The 23,526-nt window shown below is 49.7% G+C and overlaps 2 protein-coding genes across 4 annotated transcripts; both read left to right on the top strand.

The window, feature by feature from the left end:
* The first annotated feature begins 1,047 nt into the window (after positions 1 to 1,047).
* Positions 1,048 to 17,666, top strand: DDI2 (DNA damage inducible 1 homolog 2). Its single transcript, XM_080358568.1, has 10 exons — positions 1,048 to 1,214; positions 4,981 to 5,110; positions 6,623 to 6,853; positions 9,155 to 9,281; positions 11,025 to 11,152; positions 11,722 to 11,850; positions 12,565 to 12,668; positions 13,072 to 13,261; positions 17,371 to 17,433; positions 17,528 to 17,666. The coding sequence occupies exons 1-9, from the start codon at positions 1,077 to 1,079 to the stop codon at positions 17,385 to 17,387; spliced, it is 1,194 nt and encodes a 397-aa protein (XP_080214694.1). The 5' UTR covers positions 1,048 to 1,076; the 3' UTR covers positions 17,388 to 17,433; positions 17,528 to 17,666.
* Positions 17,560 to 23,526, top strand: RSC1A1 (regulator of solute carriers 1; the record flags this gene model as incomplete). 3 transcript variants are annotated; one of them, XM_080358567.1, is made up of 3 exons in its annotated part: positions 17,560 to 19,894; positions 20,226 to 22,730; positions 22,926 to 23,526. In XM_080358567.1, one exon carries the CDS (start codon positions 17,560 to 17,562, stop codon positions 19,372 to 19,374), a length of 1,815 nt encoding a protein of 604 aa, XP_080214693.1. In that variant the 3' UTR covers positions 19,375 to 19,894; positions 20,226 to 22,730; positions 22,926 to 23,526. The 3 variants fall into 3 exon arrangements, with proteins under 3 accessions (XP_080214693.1, XP_080214692.1, XP_080214691.1); XM_080358566.1 differs by lacking the exon at positions 20,226 to 22,730; XM_080358565.1 differs by having other exon boundaries at positions 20,226 to 23,526.

Raw genomic sequence — 23,526 nt, 5'->3', positions numbered from 1 at the left:
ACGTGGCGTCTTTGGCTGCATCCCCAGATTTACGGGTGGCGTTTGGGGAGCGTGTCACCCGCAGCAGTTTGGGGTGTGTTGGGGGTGAACAGCCGCATGGTGCCAAGGCTGGAGAGCACTGAAAAGGGGAGTCTGGAGCACCCCAGAAAGCACACTGAGGGGTCTGGGGTGTCCCCAGAGGCACACTGAGGAAGACTGGGCACCCCAACAGCCAAGCTGTGCCCTGAAAAGCAACCAGGTGGGTTCAGGGACACCCTGACAACACCCCAAAATGCACCGGAGGGGTCTGGGGAGGAAGAGGCAGCTCTAAGATATGATCCCAAGAAAACGGGTAAAGTGAAGGAGCCAATGGGGGCAGAAGGTGTGGGACAGAGCTGTGTGGCTCTCGGGGTGCATCAGGGCTATTTTGGGGTGTGTTGGGGCCATTTCAGGGTAGAAGATGGGGAACTGGAGCTGTGTTTTCCTCCATCCCTGTGCTGTGGAGGGCTGTGGAGCCAGTGAGGGGTGAATTAGGGGCTGGGGAGGGGGATGACAGGATTGAATATGTAAGGGGTGAGCGTCAGGAGGATGGAGCCAGGCTCTGCTGGTGACAACCAGGGACAGGACAAGGGGCAATGGGTGCAAACTGGAACACAGGAGGTTCCACTGAAATTTGAGAAGAAACTTGTTGGGGTGAGGGTGGCAGAGCCTGGCCCAGGCTGCCCAGGGGGTTGTGGAGTCTCCTTCTCTGCAGACATTCCAACCCGCCTGGACACCTTCCTGTGTAACCTCATCTGGGTGTTCCTGCTCCATGGGGGGATTGCACTGGATGAGCTTTCCAGGTCCCTCCAACCCCTGACACCGGGATTCCGGGGTCCCCGCACCCATCCTGTGACTCTGTTCTGGGACCCTCCCCGTGCGGCCGCATGGAGAAGGACCCGCCCCGCTCCCTGCTGCCGCCCGCTGATTGGTCGAGCGCCTCTGATTGACGGCTGATTCCCCACCCGGCGGGGGGGGGCGCTTTGCGACGGCGGCGGCGCTTGACGGCGGCGGCACTTGGCGGCGGCGGGGCCGGTGGCGGCGGCGGCGGGTCGGCCATGCTGCTTACCGTGTTCTGCCTGCGCCGCGACCGCAGCGAGCTCACCTTCTCCCTCCAGGTGGACGCCGACTTCGAACTGCAAAACTTCCGGGCGCTGTGCGAGCTGGAGTCCGGGATCCCGGCGGCCGAGAGCCAGGTCAGGCCCTGAGCACGGCGGGGAGGGGCCCGCTCGTTCCCCCCCGCACCCCCGGGGTCCCCTGGGCCGCGTCCCCTCAGCAGCTCCCGGGGCCTCCGCCCGCCCGGGCCCCGACTTTGGCGCTTATTGTGGGTGGGAGGGACCCTCCTCACGCCGACCTTTCAGTTTTGAGGAGAAACGCGTCTCTTTTTCCCTCAAAACCCTCTTTTTTTCCCCCCTCAGGAGAGGGTTCCGGGTCTCTGGTGACTCGGTGTCTTACCGGGGTCCCTCCGGGAAGGACTCGGTCTCCTCCCGAAGTGGAGCTGAAAAGGACAAAAAAAGGGTTCTCTTGAGTTTTTCTTGAGTTTTCCGAGGAATTTGGAGTTTTAACGAGGAAGGATGTGGAGGGAGAGGGAGGGAACCGGCGGGGGCCCCGTTGTCCCCTCACACCCCGGGGAATGAGGCTGAAACGGTCGGGAGAAACAAGGTTCATTCACCATCTCAACCTGCTGCCCGTGTCTGGGGTGGAAATGGCAGGTTGAGGCTTTTTCCCCCCATGTTTTTCTTACAGGTGGGGGACAGAACAGTACATCCCCTGTTTTCCCAACAAAAATCCCCCTCCACCCCCAAAAACTCGAGACGGGCTGCGGCGTGGGGGCCGCTCCTGTCCGTCTGTCCGTCTCTCTGGGCTTTACTCACTGTTTCGGGTTCAATCGCGCCTTTATTTTTGCGGTTTATACCCATTTATTGCCGCGTCGCTGGACGGGGCGATGTCGGGTCTGCGTCTGCCGGCCGCGCTTGACAGAGTTTGCGGAGATTTGTGGCGACGGCTTTTGCTCCCTGAGCCTTTTCCCAGTCAAAATTCATAAAGTATTTTTCCAGTCGAGCGAATATTAGTCAGCGGTGGGAAAACAACTCAACTGGCCGCATTCTCTGGCCGAGCAGGTTCCCGATGCCTCACCTGCGGCGTTTTGCTTTTCCCCACTTTCAACGAGCCTTTTATTTGGGGATGGGAGGTCGGTCTAGAGAGGGCAGGAAGAGAAAATTAGGGTGAGGTGGATTATCCTTTAAGGGAAAAATAAAATCTTGATTTTTGGTGAGTAGAAAGAGAGAAACCACCTTAAATAAAAGTTCCTGTTTGTCCTGTGTCTGTCACAGCACCCGAATTCACCGCCGGGAATGGACACAACTCCATGGGCACATGGAGTGTAAAGTCATCATTGTCAACTTTGTCCCCCTCGTGTCACCCGCCAGCTCTGGGTGTGTTTTAAGATAATGAGAGGTCACTGATTTTCCTGCTTATGTTTTGCCAAGCGTTCCCTTCCTCTGCAATTAAACTGCTGCGGCGTTTGCAGGTTTATCGGTCGCAGGTACTGGGGATCAGCGCTGTGCTTTTTGTCACCACCTCTGCATCCCTTCTGCTCGCCCATCTGCCGTTTCTGCAGCATCTCGCTTTATTTTCACGTTTTCTAGCCGTATATTTATTGTTTCTCTCTCTCTCTCCTCTTTCTACCCGGTGTTTGTGAAGTGTTTCGAGGACCTTTGTGAGGAGAAAGTTCTAAAATGAAAGTTACCAGTGAGGCACCTTGCTGTGTAGAAGGATTTTGTGGGCTCAAACCATCCTCCACGAACAGGCAGAATTACATTTACCCAATGTGCTGGTTTACTACTGTTCTTTACTGCCACGTTTCCATAACCAAGGTGCACGTTGGCACAAAAGAGAGGATGAATTTAATTGTCAGGGTTGTGCAGGGCAGAGTAAACCACAGCTGTGCATGGAGGAGGGTTAATCCTGGGTTTATTTTCTGCTGTTTTGGGAAATTAATTGGGGTGGAGGCGAGCGGGGGGGCTGGGAGGTTTCGCACAGCGGGGAGGGCGGCGTGAGATAACGGGGACAGGCTGCCCTGATAAGAGGAGCTGGGCAAGGAGGGGGGAAATAATTCATCTCGCTGTGGTTTCCTCCATGCACCGAGACGGTGGCTTTTCTGTGGAGGGGACAGCTCGCGGAGCACCGCGTTTTTCTGGCAGCACCGTTAATTCCTTTCATTTCTCTTTCTCTACATGCGTCTTCTGCCCTTGGCTGGAAGACTTAACGGGTTCTGATTTGTGGCTGCTGGTGGTATCAAGTACCCTCGATAGTGTTTCTTTGCTCTGTAAGGATGTTTGGCCCCACGGCATTGTCCAAAATCCGGCCGTTGTGCTGTATCAGTGCCCGTCCCTGCCCAGCTCACTTCCAGAAGGACCGGTACGCGGCCGGTGTGCGAGCTCGCTTACCAAAATACGCCCCAAACCAGACAAAACGCAGCGAAATTACATCAGTTTAACAGCAGAGCAGGGTGGGTTGAAAGCACATCAAGCCGTGCTGCTAATGGATGTAGAGTGAGCGCCGGGCACTTAATTCCTTGTCGGAGGCGTCACAGCCGAGCGCTCGTAAATCCAATCCCAGCCGGATGAAGAGGTAAAACCTCACTTAAACAGATTAACTTGGCTGCGCGGGGAAGCTGCCGTTTCAGATTTGCATGTGCAGTTTGGATTTATTATGAGCTTGTTTGCGGGCAATGGGGTTAGAGTCAGTGACACGTCCCGTAACGTGAGAGGGTGCACGGGGACTCATCACAAAATAACCTTAATTACACCAGTAACATCTTGCAAAGCATCGGAGTAGAGACGGCGCACCTTACTGCAGCTTGTGTTTGCTTTGGAAGGGACCCAGTCTGGTACGGTCCCGCTGAGCTCGTTAAGCATGTTGTTAATGAGAAGGTAGGACACTCGTGCTTGTTTCTCTAATTCTGATGGCTCCGATTGCATGTGGTTCTTATTATTTTCCTTTTTCTGCCTTGTTTTTGGCACCACCTCTGATGATGAATCTCCGCTTGGAGTGGGATTCTCTGTAATACTTCAGGGTTGATGGAGTGAAGCAGCGAAATTTGTAGTGTCTTCCAGACCTTAAGACATGTAGTAATTGTTTTCTTGAGGGATATTTTTTGGGGATATTCATATTGCATCAGCTACTCATTGGGTAGAGCCAGGACTGCGACAGCTTCTCCGAGGCGGCTTTGCCAGTCCCGACCTGCGGCAAACCTGTTGTTGCTGAACCAGCCTTTTCCAGACGCGCAGGGAGACGCGGTCTTGCTAAACTGAACTGGTAAACGTGAAATTTGATCTTACACCGGGCAGGTTTAGGCCGAGTTCTCCAACTTTGGGCTGCTGCCAGCACTGGGAGGCTGCTCAGCCCATCTGCCTGGGCTTGTTTTGCTCCCGTAAAGGCGCAGGAACCTTCAGATACTGTTTCTGGGAACTTTTGTTGCCGTAAAGCACCTTTTTAATTGATTTTATTTCTTTTGCTTCCCTGTAACTTAGGACATTTGTAGCTATTACAGGTCTAGTGATAACAGAGATGTTCCCGTGGCCATTACTCATTTTTATCCCAATATGGCTTCATGTTTAATCTGTGGACCCCTTATTAAATCAGGTTATCGTGATGGAAAACGGTGTGACATTGTGTTTCTGTAGTCAAAAGAAGTTAATTCCCTGCCGTGGGCAAACTGTGGTTTCCGGAGTGGTGTCTTTGGGTGCTGAACATCAGAACCTCAGCAGAGTCTTGTCAATGAAGTAGACTGGAAATCACTGAGCTATCCATTGAGGTCCCTGTCAAACTGGTTATTCTGGGGAGCTGTTTTGTGGGAAAAGGCAGAGGATTTACCAGAATGCTTTCCTAACAAAATTAAAAGAAGGGGCAAAACGATGTCAGCTTTGGTGTTTTTTGTCGCGCTCTCTCCCTGACCAGATAGTCTATGCGGAGCGGCCTCTGACGGACAACAACAGATCTCTGGCCTCCTATGGCTTGAAAGACGGGGACGTGGTGATTCTGCGGCAGAAGGAGACGGTGGAGCCGCGGCCCTCGATCCGCTTCCCCGGTGAGTTGGGGCTGTGCTGTCTTCTGCTCTGAGCATCCAAATATCTCAGTATTTATCCAATACCGGTGGCAGTCTCACTAGGCAAAATATTTAGGAAGGAGGGTGGGCAGGGATGCTTTTAAAATTGGCTGAAGGGTTTGTTACTGAATGATTTTTTTAACATTTTAAGAAGGGAAATACCATTTTACTGTTTTTTGGGGGGGAATACAGAGAAGGTGAGGAAGGTAACTGCTTGAGAACTGCAGTTTTTGTAAAAGTGTGCGAATTCTCATACAACCACCAGTTCCCTTCCCACTGGGTGTAAATGGTGCAGTAATTCGCAGTCCATGCAGCTCAGACACATTAACGGGCTGTCGTGATGCGCGACATCGACGCCCCTGAATCTGCGCTGTGACAAATTCCCAGAGAAGCCGCATCTTAACAAACGCGATCGTGTGGACGTGCGAGAGGCTCCTCTGATGGCATCCGAGCGCAGCCCTGCTCTGTCCTGCTTCTGCAGCACTTCCCAGCAAACCTCTGCCACAAAATATCACTGGAAAAGGAGGTTCTGCTGGTGGAGGAGGGTGTGGAGGCATTGCCTGAGGTTCCCATCTTCCCGCCTCAGCTGGAGAATCTGTATGTGCAGTGCAGGTCTGCAGAAATGTTGCTTTTTCTTTTCTTTCCCCCTTGCTTTTTTTTAATCTGAGAGATTCAGAAGTGCCTTAGAGACACTGGGTTTAGCTTTGCAATTGCTCTGTGTGCTATTCACATCCGCGAAGCTGGGAATAACTGTAGTCTGCAATGCAGAAAGTGCATTTCGGAGGATAAAAAAACAGGCCAGATAGAAGGCTGGACCAGTGACATAAATACGTGCGAGCACTCCTAACCCAGTAACCTGAGCACGTGGCCATGCTTCTGACACAAATTCGCAGAATCCTGTCTTAATACCGTAGCATTAAGAGCAGTTCATCCTTCCCATGTTTTTTTCCATGGTGTTTTTCACAGAATCACAAATGTTAGGGATTGGAAGGGACCTGGAAAGCTCACCCAGTGCAATCCCCCTATGGAGCAGGAACACCCAGATGAGGTTACACAGGAAGGTGTCCAGGCGGGTTGGAATGTCTGCACAGAAGGAGACTCCACAACCCCCTGGGCAGCCTGGGCCAGGCTCTGCCACCCTCATCATGAAGAACTTTCTTCTCAAATTTAAGCGGAACCTCCTGTGTTCCAGTTTGCACCCATTGCCCCTTGTCCTGTCACTGGTTGTCACCAGCAGAGCCTGGCTCCATCCTCCTGACACTGCCCCTTTCCATATTGATCCCCAGGAATGAGTCCCCCCTCAGTGTCCTCTTGTCCAGCTCCAGAGCCCCAGCTCCCTCAGCCTTTCCTCACACGGGAGATGCTCCACTCCCTTCAGCATCTTGGTGGCTGCACTGGACTCTCTCCAGCAGTTCCCTGTCCTGCTGGAACTGAGGGCACAGAACTGGACACAGTTGTGAAGCGCTGATGTCTCTGACTTCTTTTTCCCTCAAGGTCTGCCGCGGATCGACTTCAGCAGCATCGCGGTTCCAGGGACGTCCACGCAGCAGCAGCCGCCAGCGGCGCAGCGCCCGCGGCCCTCGCCCCCCGATGCGCCTTCGTTCCCCCAGGGTCTGGACAACCCGGCGCTGCTGCGGGAGATGCTGCTGGCGAACCCCCACGAGCTGTCCCTGCTCAAGGAGCGCAATCCGCCGCTGGCCGAGGCTTTGCTCAGCGGAGACCTTGGTAAGGCGGGTTTTTCGTCTGTAGGAGGGGGTTTGAAACTTGGGTTGAGCTCAGTTCTAATAAAAGGCGGCCACAGGTTTTTAACTAGCTGGGATGTTCACTGCCAGCTCACTGATGCTGATAAAAGGCGCCTGTTGGGAGCACCCGAGGCAGAGTTCCTCTCCTAACAAGACTGTTTCTGACAAGTTGGACGTATTTCTCTTGCTTGGCTTCTTTAATCTCTTCTGTCCCCTACTTTGAAACACCAGCTGCACAGATAAGTCGAGTTTCTGTGAAAACAAGTGGCTCAGCTCCTGATTTTTATTCTAAGACTCCTTGAATGCTTGTTTTCAATAACGGGGTGGTGTTTGCTGCAGCCCAGCGCCTGCTGAGACCTCGACAGAGAGCAGGACGCTGTAAACAGCGTCCCTAACGCTTAGCTGCTGCGGAAGCGGACGTCAGAGGAAAAGGAACCAGCAAATAGCCTCTTCAGGGAGCTTTTCCAATAGAAATAGTCATAAATATTTAAGTCTTTGTTCATCTTGAAAGCGTTTTCATGTGGTTTGGGTGCAGTTGAAGCCTAGTCCTGTGTCCTTTGCTTCCTCTATAGTTGAGAAGCTTATGTTGATCCCTCGTTCTTCACGTGCCGAAAGCTTTGAACTCCTGTGTCTTTTCAGTATGCGAACAGAGAGGTGGTGTGGGCAGCAGAGCATGTGCTTCCAAACCTCCACAAGACCTTTAGTTAGGAAATAAATCCCTTTGAGTTTGGGGAAATGAATGGAGAGGAAGCGCTTCCAGCAGGAGACTTTTTTTCCACTTTCAAGGTTACATCCTAGAGATTTCTCTTGATCAAAGGAAACTGGAAAGGAACTGGCATGGATATTGTCAGCCTGTTTAATTTTTTAATTCTGACTTTAGCTCATATCTGGGGTTAAAACCACGTCCTTTGCTTTTTCACGCCTCTGAGTGCTGTGTCCATAGTGCAGGAGAGAAGTTTTTCCCATCACCCTGAGCCGATGTGCCACTGTCAACACAGGAAACAAGAGGTTAACCCCAAGACACCCAGCGCAGGCTCATCTGCTCATCTGTCTTGTCTTGTGCGCATTAAATTTGGATTCATGTGTGCGTTCATGGTCCCAAATCACCGCGGTGAGAAGGACATGGGGTTTGATCTGGTTGTGTTTCCGCCGTTCTGTGCTGCTGCTGTTGGGGTTTGGGCACAGATCCAGCTGAGCTCAAATACACACACAGATACGTGTCGTGTGACTGTGCTGGATGCACCGCGAGCGCTTGAGAAGGCACCTGCTGTACAGAAGCCTAATTTAAAAAAACAAGCAAACAAAACCAAGAAAACATACCCAGTGTCTTCCTGAACGTGTAACAGCCTTGGAGCCAGAGCTCTTCTTCATGCCAATTACTTTTCTAGAAGCAAACCCACAACCTTCTGTGTTTACAGAACTTAATTTATTGCCAGGTCTTTTTGGAAACATTTTCTTAGTAGGAAAAGAAAATAGCCAGAGGCCATCCAAAAAGTGGGGATCTGAAAACTGTGTCCTTAAGTAGCTGTCCCACCTGGGACGTCTTGATTTCGGTGCTAGGAATTCAGCTTTAGGGATTGTAATGGCTCTGTCTCTGCCTGTGTTGCTTGAGTTCAAAGTAAGTTTTGTTGTTGGACGTTTTATTTCTTACAGTTTTGCGTTTGCTCTTTGCTGGATCCGCAGACTGGGGACTGCAGAGTGTAAAACGTGATGGATTTTGCAAACTGTTCTTGTAGAAGGGCCGTCTTACCAAGAGCTGTGAAATCTCCCTTCTAAATACCCATGCATCAGGCTTCCCATTTTAATTGCGCAGTTCTACAATCCAGATTTCTGCTTCGGGTCTCATTTATCTGCTGATTTTGCAGCTGTTTTATTTTTTTTTGAGTATCACGCAGTGATTCTCGCTGCAATACAAGAGTCAATTACTGTTTTCATGGCAGCTCTTTATTTTCAGTATTGTTGTCTTCCTGTTTTTTCCATTTTTCTTCTCTATAAAAATGCATATGCATTTGATTTGATCATATGCGTATGGCTTGATTGTGCTGATTTTGGGTACCAGCATAAGGAGAAGGAGCTCTGTCCCGTTGCTTTTCATCTCAGCAGGTCCCCAAGTTTGCTGCCGATCCCTTGAGGCTGGTCGGTGCTGCTTTCAGAGGAGGCCTGTGCGGCTCAGTCTACCCCTGAGTGCACGCTGGCATCAAAAAGAAGAGTCTGCTGTGCCAGAACTTGATTTGTAAGAGTAATTTCCAGTAAAAAGCTTTTCTATCTCTCCTTGTTACTGCAGAGAAGTTCACCAGGGTGTTGCTGGAACAGCAGAAGGACCGAGCGCGGCGGGAGCAGGAGAGGATCCGACTCTATTCCGCTGACCCTTTCGATCTCGAGGCCCAGGCCAAGATAGAAGAAGACATAAGGTAACAAACCAAAGTCGCTTGCAGGCTTTGGACGTCTTCACGGTGCTTTCTTCCACCATCCATGGCGCTTTTTCTGGAACAAGAGCACTTGTGGGAAGCACTTGGCCGAGATCCTCTTGAGAGGCGGCACTTGGGTGCATGGGGCGTGTTTTGAACCGCAGAGCTGGACCTGTGTTAGTCTCTAAGCTGAGCTCTGCACAGCAACCTGGCGTCATTTCTCTCTCCCAGCTGCCTCTGAGATTTGGGTTTGTGTACTGCTAATTGTTTGGTGTCTGTGGCTGATTGCAGACTCTGAAGATCGCTGCTGTCAGAAGAGATGTTCTGTACAAATATGTTCTGCTCGTCAGCACACGCTCCCTTTTGCTGTCATCCAAATGTAATTGCGTTAGGCTTGATTCCTTAAATTGAGTGATAAATCCTCAAGTCAGAACATGACAGATGGTTTTTTTCCCCAATAAAGAAACGTCTTTGTGATACAGGCTCATCGCTGGTCAAAACCGAAATTAATTTGTGATAAGTCATTCCTGCGTTATGACTGGCAAGGTGTTGGTGCCGGATAAACGCTTAGCTCAGCAATGCAGAAAAATAGACATTTGTAGATAGCGAAACATTGCTTGGAGGCTTAGGAACGCTTTTCTTCCTCCTTAGACAAGGTGACAGATAAAGGTGATGTGCCCAAGGCTGAGGAGCTGCCAGCGAACAGTTTGGGCATCCAGCAGTCCCCAGATTTCACACCCCAATTAGTTTCTCCAAACTCCTTGCTTAATTAGGTGTGCTGTGCCCGAGGTTGGTTGGGAGCTACTGTGAGCATCAGATTTTTTGGAGACACACTTCAAGTGTATCTTGGGTGGAGAGTCAAGCGGAGAGAAAACAGAATAATGGTTTTGACACGAAAACAAACTGAAGATTAACCACTGTATATGTACACAAAGTGGGACGGACAGTGGGTGCTTTAGCTCCCAAGTGGATGCCATTGCCTTTTTTCTTTCTCAACAAGAAACCACGTCTTGTGGGAAGGCTCCTGCCCTGCAGAAGATGGGTAAGAAGATGGGTGTTTTCCCTACTGAGGTACAAAAATGAAATGGCATCAAAATTGGAAGCCCTTTCCCCTTTTGGTAGATAAAGCTCTTTCAGATGCAGTTGCTACACGGACCCATCGCTTCCCAGATCACTGTAGGGGCCGTAATGGGCTCTTTGAAGAGTGTTTCTTCTGTAGGCTTGAGTTCGCAGCAAGGTCTTGTGCTCTTGGTGTTGAGGTTTTGCTCATCTCCCTCCCTCCCTGTCTCTGGAAAGGAGAAAGATTCCAGGGAAACATTGGAGGATTTGAACGTTCTGTTGTGTGGGATTCCGGCGTTGTAGCTACTGGCAACATCTCCATCGTGTGTGTGTTCTCAGTGCTGTATTTTAGAGTGAGTAATCACGAGGCAGGTTTTGTGCTCACGAGTTCTCCAGGTTAACTCTGCGGTGACAGCTTTGTCGCAAACAAGGTCACCTGGCGCTGCAGCGTGGGTTAGGCAAGGAACAGGCTGCTGGGAGCCCCTTGGTGTGTCTGGAATAAGCCTAGATCATTCCTAGCAATCCCCCTGCTAACGAGGCGATGTTTAGCTAACGAAGCCGACTTTGGCGCGGTTTAAACGTGAGCTGCAGCGGGCGGGATTTCCTCACTGTTTGTAAGTTGGAGGGATGCTTATACGGTTCGACTGATGGAAGGTCTGATTTTTCCCTCTCTTCTCTTAAATTCAGGCAACAAAACATTGAAGAAAACATGACGATAGCAATGGAGGAGGCCCCCGAGAGCTTTGGCCAGGTGGTGATGCTGTACATCAACTGCAAAGTCAACGGACATCCAGTGAAAGCCTTTGTTGACTCAGGTGAATTGTCCCTGTTTTTATCTCTCTCTCCACGCTCTCCTTTCCCTTACTGAGACAAGAAATGATCCTTCTAGAAGTTTTCCCCAAAAATTCCATAATAAAGCACTGCACTACAAGATTTGGAAAACCTGAGATCAGCCTGGGCATTGTTTAAAGCGAACGGAGTGAATTATTGGGAGAAGCAGCGCATGTGAGTGCTGGAACACCTCAGGTCAAGGCTCCTGGGAGAATTTCTGGGGCTCCGGTGCCAGAAAGGTCACGGCCACGTGTCTTATCTCATTTTACACGAGGGGGATTTCACAAGCCTTTAATTCGGCGCTTCCCATCCACAACCTTAAGGGAGAAGTACCTGGGATTATTCCAGCTCTACAGCAAATGTACTTTACTGTTCAGTGCTGGTGTGTGTGTGCACAGTCAGTTCAATACAGCAGGATTTATGCCCTAATGCGGTTTCCTGATGCAGCAGCTTTGTTTCCTGGCTGCTGAGAGCAAGATTTTAAACCCTTACCGAAGAGAATTGGAATTTGTGCTGAGCTGTCAGGATTTAACGCGAATTCTGTCGCTGGTAGGTGCCCAGATGACCATCATGAGCCAAGCGTGCGCCGAAAGGTGCAACATCATGCGGCTGGTAGATCGGCGGTGGGCCGGCATCGCCAAAGGCGTGGGGACGCAGAAAATCATCGGCAGAGTGCACTTAGGTAAGCGTTGGCATTCTTCAGGCAGCTTTTGTGGCACTTTGACTGCATTTCCCACAGTCTTGGCACCGAGGAGTATCTGTTTTAACGCTGTAATTGTTCGCAAATCCCGCGGAGGAATAAAAGTGCATCTGCAATATGTTTGTTTGTCTCAGGCGCAGTATTCTGGCTTCTGTCTTGTTTAATGCCTTTTAAATGGAATTGCCTTTGCGCTTGAAGGTGAGGGAGCGCTCAGCTCGGAGGGTGTGTTCGCTCAGAGTGAAAAAACAGGGCTAATGTGAAATAATGTGAAACAGCAGGATCTTTCGTGTTTTGGGTGGGATTGTTGGGCGGTACGAGTTGCTCAGGAAGGGTTCCGGTGCAGCGGAGTGTTTCATGTTACTCGGGGAAGAGAAGGTTAGCTGTGCTCTTCCACGGGTTTTCTGGGTGAGAAATTGTCCTTATTATCTGAAAAATCAACTCTTTTCACTGTGGTTTCTCCCTAAACTTGTGCTCTAACGAGCTCTACGCAGCTCCTCTAGCTTGGAGGGTTAGATAAGCTGCACTTAAAGCTCTAGAGCAGGCCAGCTTTTAAAATCATTAACTACCTGAGGCTGTAGTCCCCGGGGTTTGCGCAAGGCCAGATTTTCTGTGACCAAAACAGTACGTCAGGGCTCTGGTTTCACATTTACCCAGCGGGTTTGGTACTGATGGTGACTTGTTGCTGTTGTATTTCAGCTCAGGTCCAGATCGAAGGGGATTTCCTGGCGTGTTCCTTCTCCATCCTTGAAGAGCAGCCCATGGACATGCTGCTGGGGCTGGACATGCTCAAGAGGCATCAGGTAATGAAACCTCTTTTGAAACAGTTCCTGGCTCTTCCAAGTTAACTGCTCAGTGCAACATAAATGCAAATTTATTAGGATTTTTCTGGGGAGAGTTAATGGTGGATTTTCTTCCAGCCAGTTATGAAAGAATTAGATAGGCTACTCACATCATGGATAGCTATAGGGTGTCTGGCTGCTCCCACGAGCTTTTTGCTCTCATCAAAGCCGCTCAGAGCTTTGACCAAATGATTTAGTACAAATTAAGTCATACGGAGCCCTTTGCTTATAGCTGGTGCTCTTGGCCCGCTCTGCTCATGAGCTGTTCCCGTCGGAAACGGATCCTTTAACCTCGTTTCTCCTTCTTTTCCGGGAATGGCCTGGCTCTCGCGCAGGCCCCTGATGTCTCCGTGCTCTTTCGCAGTGTTCCATCGATCTCAAGAAGAACGTGCTGGTGATCGGCACCACCGGCTCGCAGACCACGTTCCTGCCGGAGGGCGAGCTCCCCGAGTGCGCCCGCCTGGCGTACGGGGCCGGGCGGGAGGACGTGCGGCCCGAGGAGATTGCGGACCAGGAGCTGGCAGAAGCAATACAGAAATCCGTAGAAGAAGCAGGTACCGGGAGGAGCCCGCTTGAAGTATTAATCTGCACTTGGTTTTTGGGCTGTTCACAGTCCTCTTTTCTCAGCTCTGAGGAAATACAGTTTAATACAGTATCAGCGAGTAAATCGCGGACAGAAAAAGGGGCTTTATTCTCGCTTATGGCCTCTAACTTCACTTCTCCCTTTCTGTCCAGCAAAATCTGTCTACATGAAGGCGTTTGGTGGCGCTCGCTCTTATTTTCTGTGCTCCTTACAACTTCTTACCCGCTCCGGTTTCTTGGTGTGAGATAAATGGTTGTTTCTGGCAGCCGTTTGCCTGCGTTGAGCTGTAGTCAGGGACATGGTTGGGTTGTGTGATGTTCTCGCAGCTTCGTGGAGCCTTCTGCAAATCTTGTTCTTAATAGCTGCAGCGTATAAGAATAGAGGAGCTGTAGCAGCACGTGCAGATCTCCGGACAAAAGTTCCCAGTGATTTGTAGAAATAGTGCTAGTTCAGCGTTATTTCCTTAGAATGGCGCTTGCGCCCTTGGACGGCGAGTTGCTTCTCTTGCTGAAGGTTGCTGTCGCTCTGAATTTCAAAAGCAGCAGCTAAATTCACATCCTGATGTGGATCATCAGCCTTAAACGTGATCTGCAAAGGGAATTTCACCCTCCCGTAGCTTTGTTCCCCGTGCTGCTGGAATCCGTGAGCTGCGCAAACGCAAACCGGGACCTGCAAGATTCACTGAAGTGGAGGTGCCCAAATAGCTAAAGCCAAACTGTCTGAAACGCAGATTTGCTGGTTAAGTCCTCCCTTCACTTCAGTATATGCTTCTGACTAAAGGAAAGCTTCATTATTTTCTCCCCCGCTATTACAGTGAAGCTTTGAAGACCTCACATAGTGTATTCCTTCCCCGAAACTTTTCAAGGTAGTGTTTTAGTGCAAGTATTTTATAGAAACATTTGAGTTTCACCACCAAGTTTTCCTCTGGAACCACTTGCTAAGATCCTGCTTCCCACACACATGCAAAACTCTTTGCCAGGTCATGTTTAAGCTGATAAAGTGGAGTCTTTCAACGTCTTAATTGCTGCTTCTTTAAGACTCTAACACGCTCATGTTTAAAATTGAAGTGCAATAACCAGATTTAACCATAGTTATACACATCTAACCAGTTGTAATGCACTGAAACTGTTGTTTAACGCTTCCCAGTTGCTGCTTGATAGTCCAAAGACTTTCTTGCAAATAATGAAGTTATTTACATGAAGGGGAGCACAGGGCTGCACTTATTGGTCTCTTTGACCAATTTTCTTCCTTTCCAAGAATACAGGTTTTCTGGAGGTGCAAACCCATCCTGGGGCAGGCCTGGCTTTAGTGAATCAGCAAGAAATGGGTTACACATTTGATGTTTAAAGCCACATTTGAATGGTTATTAAATTAAGCTGCAGCAAATAGAAACACAAACACAAATTTGACGTTGCCCGTCAGGTTTTGACATCACGGAAGGTCGGACTCGGTACCTTGGGCTCACGTCTCCTCACAAAACCTGGCAGAGAAAATGTGCAAATGTAAATCTTGGTTCTTCTCCTGATAAAATTTGAAGCCTGGGTTGTTTTTTGCAGTTTCTCTCCAATTTGAATGAGGCTTTGCAGACATCATGGTTGGATTTAGTTCTCTGCTGAAAGGATTGAATAAGAAGTAAATGTCTCGGCCCAAAATATCAGAGTCTTTACAATAACAGCATTTTAGTCAAGTGCTTATAATGAAAAATGCCTAAACTGGCTTGAATCAAAGCTGCTTGTGTGCCAGCACGGTTCTAAAGAGCACGTGGCTTTCTTCAGCCTGAGCAGCAGTCAGATGTTTCCCGTCGATGCTGAGCCCTGGAGGAATGTAAAAGATTTATGAGAATAGGAAATGCGTTTGGTGTGTTCCCTTAATGCACAGAACTGAGGTGGGGCTGGTTTGGATCGACGCTGGGTCGGTCTCGGACATACGACAAGCCCCTGGCCCACAGGCATTTATTGGCCATATGCTAAGAAATCAGAATATTAACATATACCCTCTTCAAATTATTACTCACTTCCAAAATTAGGTGGGAACAGGAAAACCGAGTGAAAGAACAGGAGAGGGAGAGGGAACGTAACGCAGCCCTGAGGAATCTCAGCTCCCCGCAAAGCCCCATGTCCTTTCACAACAGCTGCAATTTTTAACTGCCTTCTGATGGATGGTACAATAGGAATCGCTGTGTCCATCTGTAGGTTATTGAAGTTCTCCTTTTGAATGCACCTGGATTATTTTTGAGCTTTATTTAATCCCCCCAAGCCTCAGTGAGGCTCGTGATTTCTGTCATCCGACACGCTGGTGTTCCACCACCCATCCAAAGGCAGCCGAGGTGATGTGTTTTACTGCGATTTAGAACCTCCACGGCCGCTTCGTTTCTTTCAAAGAGCTTGTTCTTTTCTGCTAATACGCAGCATTGTGCCCGGCACCTCTGGGAAACTGAGGGATTTACAAAACTGGCAGCAAAACTCCAGTTGCTTTAGGAGGAATTGTATTCCGTACACAGCTTTCAACCGGAAAGCCACCACATCCACAGCTCAGGCTTTCCCTGGTGTAGCGAGGGGTTTATCGCTGACCATGCGCTTTGTGGAGGAAAGTTTGTAGGTGGTGGCAGCTGGATCGATGTCCTTGATGGGGCTGAATCCAGCTCCTGTCGATACCGCGGGAGGAGGATGATGATGGCGCTGAGCGCTTGGCGGAATAGCAGCTCCTGCTGGATAAATTACTGCAAATCGTGATGCATTCGGCTGATCAGATCCATATTACCGATCCATGCGGTCAAAACCACACTTCTGCTTCCTCTCTGAAGCGTTGGCTTCTGAGCAGAGTGCGTGAACGTAATCCTACCACATCGAAACAAAAAAAGATCCCTCTGCTTTTCATCCGTATCCTCACAAGCCTCTTTGCCACCCTTACAAAAGGTGAGCAGTGTGGAAATCCAGGGTAATTCTGGCTTTTCTAATACTCCAGCGTCGCTAAGTTGTTGTAGCTGTGTGAAGCGCAGATGTGTGGCCAGCAGAGGGATTGCTGTGTGCCACGGCTGCCGTGTTCAAGAGCAAAGCCTATCGATCAGAGGTATCGCGGCCTGTCGTGCACCGGTTTTATTTAATGGAGAAGAAGAGATGAGTAGAAGAAGGTGGATTTCTGCAGTGTAAAGGAAATCCTGGCTGTACATGTGGCTGGCTGTGCCCCAGTGCACCTGTGAAGAGAGAGAGATTTCAGGTAGAAGAGTGGTTGACGTTGAAACCGCTGAGTTTGGAGACCTCTGGGAAGAGAAAGGAGCTAATGCAATAAATCACGCAGCGCAAAATCCAGATGGTTGTTTGGATGGCGGCTGCTGGGCAGAGTGGGGTTTTAATGGCAGAACAGGCAAAGGTCACATTAGCGATTCAACGAGAGCATGAGAGCTGATACATTAGCAAGATGAATTCAGTTATTTAATCTGGCCTGACAACAAGACCCAGTGTTTGGTGCTGCCGACAGAGATCTGAAATCCATCGGAAACAGTGAGCTGGGTTTGATTTCTGACTGTTTCTTCCCTTGCTTTGCTTTTCCCAGCCTTGGGCAGCCGTTCCTTCTGCCTTTCACGCTGGGATCTTTTGCAGCAAGCTGATGTTTGCTCGCCTGCTCCGTGCGGTGCCACCGGCCATCGCAAGGCAAGAGCTGCAGGGAACACAGCCTGAGAGTTGTGATGCCCTCTTCATTCTCATTTCAACATCTTCAGCCGTGCGGAGAACAAACCGGAATGGTGCTAGACACGTGCCTTGTGCTGCAGGCGTAGATAGTACAGAACAGCCTTTAAATTGTTCTCCGACAGACTTATTTTGATGTAACGAATCCAGGCCAGGCTGGACGGGGCTCTGAGCAACCTGAGCTGGTGAAGATGTCCCTGCTCGTGGCAGGAGGGGCACTGGGGGAGCGGGGAAGGTGCCTCCAACCCAAACCATCTGTGGTTCTCTGAGGAGCTCCTGCTGCTCGTGCGCTGTCCTGACTGCCGTGGGGAGGGGTGGCAGGACGATGACGGTGCATGCGGTGTGCTCTGAACGCTAACCCCAGTTTGCTGTGTTTGTTTCCTAATCCAAACAGAACGTCAGAAGCCTTGATGCATGTAGTGTGTGTTTGCTGCAGCTGGAGTGGGCCACAGACCAGGTATTTATAGCCAGCGGTTTATCAGTTCTCGGTACTACAGTGAAAACTGATTCTCGTGTGTCCTGACTGCTTTTTTCTTTCTGTCTTCTGTTAGAGAATAGTGACAAAGAAACTACCTCACTGGAAATGCCCTCATTACCAGCTTCTGATGGGTTTCAAAATCCAGTCCAGTCTTCAGGACTAAATTCCAAGATCTGTAATCCCACAAATCAATTACTTGATCGTTCTGTCTCTGCCCCTGCTGCAATTTGCTCATCCGAATCTGGCCTCGCAGAGCCCACTGATCCTAGAGCCGCCAAGTCTTTCGAGTCTCCAACCGAATTCCAGATAACCCCAGAAGAACAACATCCTCTCTCATTACAACATCTTTCCAAGAACGCTTCCTCGGCAAATAGCGACCCTTCTCCCCAGCCGGGGGAGGTAACCTGTTGCAATCCAGCTTGCCTTTCACAGAAGACACTCAAAGACACATTTATTGCTGACAGTCTAAAGGAATGTAACGCTAAAGAACAAGACCGCCGTCAGGAACATCCTTTGGAAGTGACAGAAGAAAAGAATTTGGCTGACGCTGAGCATGGGCAAAATAAAGATACGTGTCTGTCTTCAGAACAGGAGCAAAAGCATGAGCGTCCCATAGACCACCAGATGTGCAAAGAACCAGAGAAGGAACATCTGGAGAAGCAAATCAAGACAACTGACCCAGAAGCTCCTGTCATGGAAGAAGCCGGCCAGCCAGAGCATCCTCCTGCGGGAGCGAGAGGAGGTGGCCTGGAGGACACGGCTCTGTCCTGCGTGAAAGGGAGTATCCAAGTGTCAGCCTCCTGGAGCCGCCTGCACACGGAAACCTTCATGGAAATAGATGTCATTGAGCAGTCTGTAGCTGGAGCGAGCGAGCAGAAGCAGCAGGCTGAGAACAGTAGAGCGTCTGACCCAAACTCGGACATCTCTTCCATGGAGGTGGAGTCGCTGAAGCCTGCGTCCTCCTCGAGTGATCCACTCCCCACCGGTGACGTCCCACGGTCCAAAAGCACTAGTGAAGCTCCTGCCAATTATAACGAGTTGTCTGATATGGCGGCTCAAGACAACTCGTCCCCCTCCAGCGCCCGCCAGCTGGACACGAATGCGGGAAGACCTTCCGAAGAGCCGTGTTTCTGTCTGGCAGCAGCCTTGAAAGAGCTTCACAAACTCTTGATCATCAGTCGGAAAGGAGAATGTAAAACCCTGGCTTCCGAAGACGTCTCTCGGCTGGAAGGGGATCGCCAAGAGCCAGCAGCGCTGCAGAAGGGGCTTTCTGAAGATGAGCAGAAAGGCTCAGATGCAGCCAGCCAGGACCAGAGCTGTTCCTCCTGCGAGGGGAGTTCTGGAGCTGGAAGAGCAGAGGGGAAACAGTTTTGTGATTCCGGCGCAGGAAACATCAGCGCTGGGTCTCCCGATCACGTGCCGTCAGCTCTTGGAGAAGGTGCTTTAGAGAATCACGAGTGTTCGGGTGAGAGCGATTTGGTCGTGGTGAATTCTGCAGCGACATCCAACCAGCAACAGAGCTCTGAGCAAGCGGAGGTTTGGGCAGAAGGTTCTCAGAGTCTGACTAGTCCGACTTCAGAGAAAAACGCATCTGTTTCCTCCGCGTGTGCTTTGGATGAAGCTTTGGATGGAGATACTCGGAGCCTATTCGCAGGAGCGCCCGGGGGAAGCAGCAGTTCTGCTCCTGAAGGGCCGTTGCCATCGGGTGGGTGTGAGGAACCGCGGCTGCGCCCCCGGCCCGGCTGTGCTGGACTTTCCTCGGCCGCTTCCCCACCTGCTTTCCCTGCGGCCGATGTCGACCGGATCCTCGGCGCTGGTTTTACCACGCGGGAAGCTCTGGAGGCTCTGGAACAAGCGGGTGGAAACGCAGATCTGGCTCTTCTCATTTTGCTAGCCAAAAATATCGTCGTTCCTACGTAACTACGGAAGAGGTAGCTGACGGGGGTGCTTTTTCTTTCAAAGGACATATCTAAATTACACATCGTAACGTACAAGCAGAATGTTGAGCCAGATTTTTTTAATTATTTACAGCCAAAGTAACTTGTCTCTTCTGTTTCACTCGTTAGATTTGGCCTTTTCAAAGAAAGAAAACGTCCTAGCATTGTGTGGACAGGCTAGCTTTTAATTATGCCTACTGGATTAAAATTAGTGGTTTTATTTAAATGTACAATTTTAGAATAAGCTCCAATGTTACGAATAAAAAAAGCAGAAGCCATTACGATCACTGCCCTGTCCGGCGCGAAGCAGATCGCGAAGCGAATTGACCGTGCACGTGTGCACGGGCCAGGAGGCGCCCGCAGGTTTCGGTGCGGGGCGGCCGCCAAACGGCGCTCGTGCAAACGGACTTGGTGGATTTGCACCGGTTTTTAGCTCTCCTGCGCTTTTGTAACCCAATGTCCAGCTGTGACGCTGAGGAAACTACTCTTGGCAGCTACTAAAGGTACGTAGGTGCCCACAGACGTGTAACACTTTGCGAAGGGGTTGTGGAGGGGGATTTTGGAGGCGTGTGTTTTGGGTGTGCGCGGCGAAGGCTGATGCCTATTTTTGCCAAACCCTTTGATGCTCTTGGGCCAGTGCGTTCAAGTTTACAACGTGGGGATAGGGGATAGAAGAAGGGAAGGGATAGAATTTGGTGCTACCAAACCTTCGGAAATGTTTTAACTTATTTGAAGATGCACTGGGATGAATCGTAGGTGGGGAGGGAAGGGAAAAGGAGTGGTTTATTTTTTCTAGCGTTGCCCACATTGTGTTTTCCCCTCATACAAAACAAGCTCAACCACTTCAAGGCAAAACCTTAATGATGAAATTGTTTAACAACCCAGCCATGTGTTATGGCTCTTAATCCCCCTCTGCCCGGGGAAGGACGAGCTGTGTCCGTGGCTGCGTTCTCTATGCACCGAGCGGGGATGCGGTCAGAAGAAGGAAGAAATCAGCTCTGCACAAGTTGATGTGGATGTTTAGGGGTGATCAGCCTCTCAGCTGCAGAAACGCAAACTGTGGGAAGCCCGGGTACTAATTGAATACCTCGTAAAGAGCGAGGGCTCCCCAATAGGGTTTATGAAACAAATGCACTGACGTGGCTTCTGCTTTAGAACCATCGTGGCCTTTCGGGGAGTCCCCGTGAGCAGCTCACCGAGGCTGTGCTGCAGGAAGCCCTTTCCAGATGCTTTTTTGGGAGGATGAACTACTTAGTGATGGCTCTGCAGAGCCCCAAAACACTGTTGGGGCTGGGGAAGGGGAAGGAAAGCGTGGCTGAAACACAACAACAAATTTTAGGTAGGAACTTTTACGTAGTCCCGCTTGCAAACCACAGAATTCGTGGCTTTGTGTCAAGTGTTCATCTCGAATTTTCTGCTTCGAGCTAAACCTGAAGTGATGGAACAGCAGCGGCTGGAAATAGGTTTTGTTCATGGCTTTCGTTTGTTGTTATTGTTGTCTCAGGCCTGTGTTCCTGGTGTTTTGTTTTCCCTGTTGCTTGGCAGGTTTGTTACATGTACGCCAGGCTTTTTTCATGCAGGGTGGCATTGAAAAACAACCCCAATTCGGTTTCAGCTGTGAACCTGCAGGAGTTTCTGCTGTCAGTGAGCAGTGACTCTCAGGTTTTTCTTGGGTAGCCAGGAGATCCTTTAGAATAACAAAGAGCTTTAAGTCATTCCTCTGTTCAAAAGGAGCTTCTCCGTGAGCTGTGGCCGTAGCAGCCGGGCCGAGTTTGAGCTCCCCATGATGAGCAGCAGGCGTTGGATCCGGGCGTGTGTAGGAAAAACGATGCTTGGCTGTTCAGGAGCCTCTTGCTGGAGCAGCATCAAGTCATTCCCTTCAGGCTCTGTTCAAAATGAGCTACTGAGGTGAGACTTTGTGATCTTCACCGTGCAGGTGGTAAGAGTTACCCCTGCTGGAGGTCTCTTTAATATTCTCCTTGCAATGAGCACGTCAAATCAGCAAAGATCCCCTGTGTAACGCTGGGGCTGGTACAGGAGTACAGTGTCATCAGATCTCTCTCTGGGAGCCTTAGGAAATGAAATATATTAGACCCATTGCCATCTGCATCTGGTTCACTATCAAAAGCACAACAAGAATAAAGCTCCTCAGTCTGAACGGCCAAATCTGCTCCCGATTTTGCACCACGGGTCCCGGCAAGGTGGTCCTGGAGCAAATCCCCGCCTGGCACATCGACACGAGCGCTGAATTTGCGCCCTGAGCCTGCGGGTTCGTCTTCTTGAAGCATCAGATGTTAGCCGTCCAATGTTATACCCTTTTCCTATTTACACTTTATGTTTTTAGAAGCAATTGCTAATCGCTAAACAAAGTACCGCTGCTTTGCACCAGGGTAAAGGCTCTAGTTGTACAGCCGCATTTACTTGGGCTGCGTATAGAGAATTTATGCTATAAAAGCTTTAGAGCATCAACCAACTTGCTTCAATGCTCAGTTTTACTCTTTGTCAAAGATGAGTTTGGAAATCCGCCCTTCTGCCAAAGCTGTACTGAAGCATTTCTCAATAGTGCTGGAATTTCATGGGTAACTTCCTCAGAACTGCTGGAAACAAAGCCCGACCCCCAACTGATCAATACCTGTAAAACCCCTTTATCAAGCTGGTCCAAGCCTGGTGATTTAAATCTCCTAATTTCAGAGCCTTGCTGCGTGCTGCTTAATTAACGAATAAGTTTGTAGGAGCAAGATTTATGTTGGAGAAAATCTAGGCAGTGGTGAGTATTTGAGGTTAAAATAAAATGGACTAGAGTATGTATTTAGCAAATGCTGTCTAAAAGGCGTCTCCTGTTTTAACGTGCATGTGTGTCCTCTCTGCTGTACGCGATCCCTTAACCGCTCACTGTGCGTTCCTGGCATGTGAAATGGGACTATTTCTGTGTTCTGCTGGAGCAGGGCATACAGGTAACGCCAAAAGTCAGGTTTCCAAGGAGCTGCGTGCCCTGGCCTAAAATAGAGCTTGTCGCTCTTCTCCTCCTCATCAGTGCTCCAGTGCACTAACGTCACCTCAGCTTAGCAAAATTATTGCGGTATGAAAAGTCCATCAGTTTCCTGAAGCCACGGTGGTCACGGCTGTTGGTTTCTGGGATGTATTTTCGGCCTCTCGCTCTTTCTATACACAAGCTCTAGGTGAGTTCAGAGGTGATGTGGGGTGAAATACCGACGTGAAAGTTTCTGGGCACGGATAATTGTGACAAGAGGAGGAAATATCTCCTGGCGGTGATCCTTGGCACGTTCACCTGTTGCAGGATTTGAGCTGCGTTATCCTGACAATCTGCCTTGTTGCTACGTATGTTCGCCTTTTCACATATGTTCACCTTTTCACCTATGTTCACCTTTCCACGTAGACACTTGGTCTCCAGGACTGTTAACCCCGTACCTCCCAGATACGTGCCCTCTTTCTGTCCTTGTCTCTCCCTCTTGCCGTCTCCCTTCCTCAAAAGTAGCAATATTTAAGTGTGCTCCCTGAATGCTTAACTTCCAGATAAGTTTTCTTTAAACCACTATGCCGTTTATGAATAAAAGGAAGAACAGATCCCAGAGGTTTCTTCACCAGACTTGGACTTCTTGCCAAACAGCTTCCCCAGCACGTGAATTCAAAGAGGACAAACCCTGAGGTATTTTACCTGCATCTCTCAGAAATCAGCTTGGGAAATGGGGTCGGTTTCATGTTCATTCCCTTCAGAAGCATTCAAGAGATCTCTTCCTGCACTGTGTAGATGTAGCTTAGTCCGCGATCGGAACGCGTAGCGGTTCGGGTCGCTCTTCGATGCTTTTTAGCTTAAAGAGTTTTACGAACTCATTTAAAGGAACTTGAGGGAATCAATACTCAGGAATCCTAAAGCTGGTTGCATTTGTGTCATTTACTCTTCTGGGCTGAACACCCCGCGGTTGTCCCCGTGGTGGCCGGAGGGAGGAGAGCGGTGTCAGCAGAGAGCGGGATGTGGTTCTGCCCAAAGTAATACACACTTGATTCTTTTTATTTTTATTTCTTTTTAATATTGGGGGACTGTTTATCAACAAAATCGATGTGTAAAAAAATTTGATATTTAAAAAAAAAAATGAATAAACACTTTATCATAATG

The sequence above is a fragment of the Nesoenas mayeri genome (genome assembly GCF_963082525.1).
Source record: "Nesoenas mayeri genome assembly, chromosome: 24".
NCBI lineage: Eukaryota > Metazoa > Chordata > Aves > Columbiformes > Columbidae > Nesoenas > Nesoenas mayeri.
Note: the sequence above shows the minus strand (reverse complement) of the source record. Positions and strands in the feature narration are given on the sequence as shown.

Excerpts from the sequence above, each read along its gene's own strand:
- DDI2 (XM_080358568.1), top strand. The coding sequence starts at position 1,077 with ATGCTGCTTACCGTGTTCTGCCTGCGCCGCGACCGCAGCGAGCTCACC. Across the intron at positions 5,111-6,622 it reads GCCCTCGATCCGCTTCCCCG|GTCTGCCGCGGATCGACTTC; the intron begins GTGAGTTGGGGC and ends TTTTCCCTCAAG. Across the intron at positions 12,669-13,071 it reads ACATGCTCAAGAGGCATCAG|TGTTCCATCGATCTCAAGAA; the intron begins GTAATGAAACCT and ends GCTCTTTCGCAG.